Source organism: Citrus sinensis, chromosome 7 (genome assembly GCF_022201045.2).
Source record: "Citrus sinensis cultivar Valencia sweet orange chromosome 7, DVS_A1.0, whole genome shotgun sequence".
Lineage (NCBI taxonomy): Eukaryota > Viridiplantae > Streptophyta > Magnoliopsida > Sapindales > Rutaceae > Citrus > Citrus sinensis.
Window position 1 is genome coordinate 8,829,218 of NC_068562.1, and position 5,043 is coordinate 8,834,260.

The following is a 5,043-nucleotide window of genomic DNA, read 5'->3' on the forward strand; positions in this document are numbered from 1 at the left end:
CTTCTAAAGATTTTTTATTAGGAATTAACTGCAGTGGGTTTAAAAGATAAAAGTGAAAAACAGAAAAAAAAAAAAAATTTCAAAAGAGCCACGTGGACAAGATCATGACCCGTTACTTGGGTTAAAGTTGAGCTGTTCCCATCGTGCTTCAACGTGGCAAGCGAATATAACAAGGTGTAAATGATATATGAGAATTGGGTGACAAGGTACAATTAATTAAAGATATAAATGCTAAAAAAATTCAGAGGCAGAAATAAATTAAGATTAAATTAAAGAGGAGGGAAAAAAAAAGTCACAATTCCCAAGGGAAAAATTATTAATAGCATAGGAATCCGGCTGTAAACTTGGACACTAATGAAACGAATCACAGCGACAAAACCTGCTACATATAGATCGATTTTCAATTTCTTATTGGGGTTGAATTTTGTTCATTTTTATTATTTTTAGAATTGATTGTATTAATTTATGCATTGATTGTCCAATAATGTCATGTTATTTGATGAATTTTTGTTTTTAATTGCACACCACCCTCTTTTTTTATCTAGATTTTTGAGTTGTGATTTAATTTTAAGTGATTGAAAAATACCCTACTACGTTTACGAGTTAATGTTTTCATTATGCAGAATTATGAATTAAAATTTATAGCATCTCAGTAATAATATAACAATTATAACTAAAAAATAATGCATAACATTGTTAATATTGGATATAAGACAAAGTTTATGACAAGAAATTAATGCTTAACATTATTATTATACGTTAGTTGTATTTGTTAATCAAACATAGATGTTGTTGTGTTTCATTTGAATAAAAGCTGCTTAAAATTTCAATGTTTGGTAAATAATGGAGTAATGTGACAAATTGCTCACAAACACTCTACTACAATTCATTACCAACTAGCACGCTAACCAAGATACAATACATAATGTTCTGGCTGTAATCAACTTAATTAAACCATTTCCACATATACTAAACTTTTCAAGTTGTGTCTTGCAAATTTTAAAAATGCACACAACTTGCCCAAGTCAGCTGTTAATTACCAATATAAGTTGTATTTTTTAATCTTTCTTAATGAATTCTTCATTTGGGGGGAAAAAAGAGAGAGAAAAATCTTGTAATTTTCCATTTCAGTCATCTTATAATATTACATTGAATATGCTTCACCACAATTTCAATGAGATAAAATAAATTTATCTACATCACTACCCTTAAATTACACATATTAATTGAAAATTTTAGATAATTTTACATGAATTGCATAAGAAATATGTTAAAATTTTGTCTAGGTAATTAACTTTGTGTTAACACGATTAGAATATTTGATTTGAATTTAAGAAATTTAAATTTATAACTATTAAGATATTTACTTGTTACACTAATTATTAAACTACCAATTCAATCTATTCTCATCAATATAATAAAAAGTCGTATCCTAATAAAAAACTTGACATTATGAAGATTCTCAATTTATTTTATTTACCTTCTTTACAACGGGTCTTAATTGCTTCATTATCCTCTCGGCGAATGATTCACTACTTTACCTTTGTTTAAAGCAAAAACAATAACAACTTTACCTTTATGGGTCAGAGGTTACCACCATTGCCAGCTCATCTCTTCACAAGCGCCAATCAAGTTACAGTAAACCTACAAATGTTTAAAAATTAAAAAAATGATTTGAATTTTTAATTTATCATACAGTATTAGTTCTGCTTAATTAATTAATTAATTAATTCAAATGCATTAGCATACCAAAAAAAGCAAATACAGCAGAACTTGCAAGTCACTTCCCATTAGAAAATTCCATTGATAAAAGACGCTCAAAGTTCCACTTATTTACCGCTTTGCCCTTCCTCTACTCCTCAAAACCCCCTCCCTCCCCCCTTCACTCGCTCAGTAAAGACCCGAGAAATTTTCTCAAAAAATTTATCTTATATTTTCTCTCATTTTCCTTCTATCCAAACAGAACAAATTTCATCACTCAGCTCAAATTTCTCCAAAACTTCGCCATTTTCACTCTACAAACTTTTCAAACTTCGCACATTCTCTCTCAGAATCGCTCAATTTCTCGGCAGTTTTCTCTCCTCACAAACAGCGATACTTTCTTAATGGAGACACCGGAATTCTACATCGGAGGTTACTTCAACGCCGCGTCGACGAACAATTTCTCGTCGGAGAAGCGAGTCGTCGTCGCGGCCGACCAAAAACCAGGCGAGAACTTCAACTTCACCGTTGAAGACCTACTCGACTTCTCCAACGACGACGCCATCATGAACGACGGCGGATTTTTCGAAAATGTCGCCGCTAACTCCACTGATTCTTCCACCGTCACGTCCAATTCCGCCGTCTCCGGCGGCGAAAACAACTTCCCTGCCAATTTCTCCGGTTGCCGTAGCAGCAACAGCTTCGCTGACTCCCAATTCTGCGGCGAACTATGCGTTCCGGTGATTTTCCTTTTCCTTTTCCTTTTCGTTTGAAATAAGTTTCGAAAATTTGAATATTACGTGAAATTTATGAATTACTATTTTTATTGAATTTTTTTTTTAATTCTAATTATCTTTTTGAAATTTTGTTACAGTACGATGACTTGGCAGAGTTAGAATGGCTTTCAAATTTTGTTGAAGACTCATTCTCAATGGACCAAACATTACAAAAGAGTGACCTTGAGTTTTTATCCGGGTCCAAATCACTCACACCCGAATCCTCTTCATCATCAACCCGACTCGAACCGGTCAGCCCAAAAGCCAGCAACCCGGTTTTCCTCCCCGAGACTCCGCTGCCCGGTAAAGCCCGGTCCAAGCGCCCACGTGCTGCGCCTTGTGATTGGTCCACACGTCTCCTCCACGTGTCCCCGAAGGGACCGTCCGTGGAGCGTGAGAGTCCGAACCCCCTGATGCATACGGAGTCGGGTGATTCAGTTCGAAAATGTTTGCACTGTGCGTCAGAGAAGACCCCACAATGGCGGACTGGGCCGATGGGTCCGAAAACTTTGTGCAATGCGTGTGGAGTCCGCTACAAGTCCGGTCGGTTGGTACCCGAATACCGACCCGCTGCTAGTCCCACATTTGTGTCAGCAAAGCATTCAAATTCACATAGGAAGGTAATGGAACTTAGGAGGCAGAAAGAAATGCAAAGGGCACCGCAGCAACAATTTCTTGGTCAACGTTCGATTTTCGGTGTATCCAACGGTGCTGATGATTACTTGATTCATCATCCTAGCGGACCTGATTTTAGGCATATGATTTAGGTTGAAATTGAAGTGTTTAACAATCAATTGCAGTTCGCTATATTTTTTTTTTTCCTTCGAGAATTCGATTTTGTAGCTTTTTGCTCCGCAAAAATTGTATAATTTTGATTTTAAAAAAATATATATTCGGGGGTAGAAGGGAGAAAATGAACATTAGAAATGATTTTTACATTCGTAAAAAGAGAAATGAGAGAGAAAATTTAAATGAGTTAAAAAGAGAAAAATTTACAACGAGATAAAGCGTGTTGTGGAATGAAGCGAATGGTGCAACACTTTGATGAGACCAAAGGGCCAACACAAGTATGGGGTTGCTTGCCCATACCTAAAATACAACAATTGCACATGACAAGCTGGTTGGTTCGTTCATTCACTCAAATCATGCCTTTTGATTAGCCAATATGTTTTGGTTCCTTTCTTTTGAATTCAAATGTGAATCAATTATTCAATCTGGCTGCAAATAAAAGAAAAGTCCTTCCTTCCAATAAGCACTTTCACAATAATGATTATTCCCATAAGAGATTAAAGTGCTTTTGTTTAAGCAAACCGAGAACGAAAATTGCTGCCAGGAGTGGCGTGGATTTCAGTGAGGAATTGTCAACTGGAATTTCAACCAACCGGGTAATTAAACATCGTCCTATGCACGTACTCATAGTGTCCATTCTATATATGTGTACAGATCTCTTAAAATCCAAATGGCGAAATCAATGGGGGGGAGAAACCAATAAAGAAAATTAAAAAAGGAAAAAAAAAAAGAAGAAAAGGTGAGAGTACCCAGAAAAAGCTTTAATTCAAAGAGACCTTGGCAGAAGCACAGGTAGCAGCCGCTGCTTAGCTTGCAAAATGGCGAACAAAGTCATGTGCAAGCAGGCGATCTTAATTAATTAATTAATTAAGAAGATTTAGGTGTTCTCATTGGGATGGCTTATGTGATTGTCCACCATACTTTCGACATTTAATCTTCCATTTTGGGTCCACTTTAATTGTGTATGATTATGAGTCAAAATCAGTATTATTCTTCCTAGATTGTGACACTGCGCGAGTGGGTCATAGTTAATTCTTTTCTCCCTGGCGTAATTAGGCGATTAGGAACAAGTTTGTTAATATTGTAGTTTTTAAAATAATTATTATTAATTGTATTGTAAAAATAAACTGCTACAAATATTTCGTGAAATTAATTTTTAAAAGTACTGTGAGTTTTAAAAATTGTTATATATGTTTGATGAATCTTATTATTAAATTGTTGTAAAAATTTAAATGAATGAAATAGACATAATACTGAATAAATTTTATTTATATACTTATAAACATGTATATATAATTTTTTTATTGTACATATATAATAATTGACAAATAAAATAAATATTTAGTATTTTGTTATTTCAATGTAATTGGTAGAAATGATTTATTTAAATTTAATGATTTTATTTCCTAACCGGACAAGGATAATATTGGATTTTTATAATATATGCAAGGATACATATTGAATTATATTAAGTATAAAGCTAGTTCTTAAAATTATATTTTGAAAAGCCGTTCCTTCTCTACTTTCTAAAATTTGTTGTAGGCTGAGGTAATTTTAGTAAAAGTAATTTTTAAAATTTTTTATCAAATATCAAAATTAATTTTTAAGTTTTTAAAATCACTTTTTAACCTCTCAAACATGATTCAAAATAGCCCTAGGATGGTTTTGTGTAACAAAAATGGGTGAGCTCACTTTTGGTGCATGCACATACGTAGGTTAAGCCATTTTTGGCAACCTCCTCTTAGTTCATTTCCTTGCTTCTAAGCCATCTTTTGTA

The 5,043-nt window shown here is 33.9% G+C and overlaps 1 protein-coding gene across 1 annotated transcript; it reads left to right on the forward strand.

Annotated features, from left to right (window-relative positions):
* Positions 1–1,900: 1,900 nt before the first annotated feature.
* Positions 1,901–3,391, forward strand: LOC102630982 (GATA transcription factor 12-like). Its single transcript, XM_006465614.4, has 2 exons — positions 1,901–2,441; positions 2,576–3,391. The coding sequence occupies exons 1-2, from the start codon at positions 2,106–2,108 to the stop codon at positions 3,242–3,244; spliced, it is 1,005 nt and encodes a 334-aa protein (XP_006465677.2). The 5' UTR covers positions 1,901–2,105; the 3' UTR covers positions 3,245–3,391.
* The last annotated feature ends 1,652 nt before the right edge of the window (positions 3,392–5,043 follow it).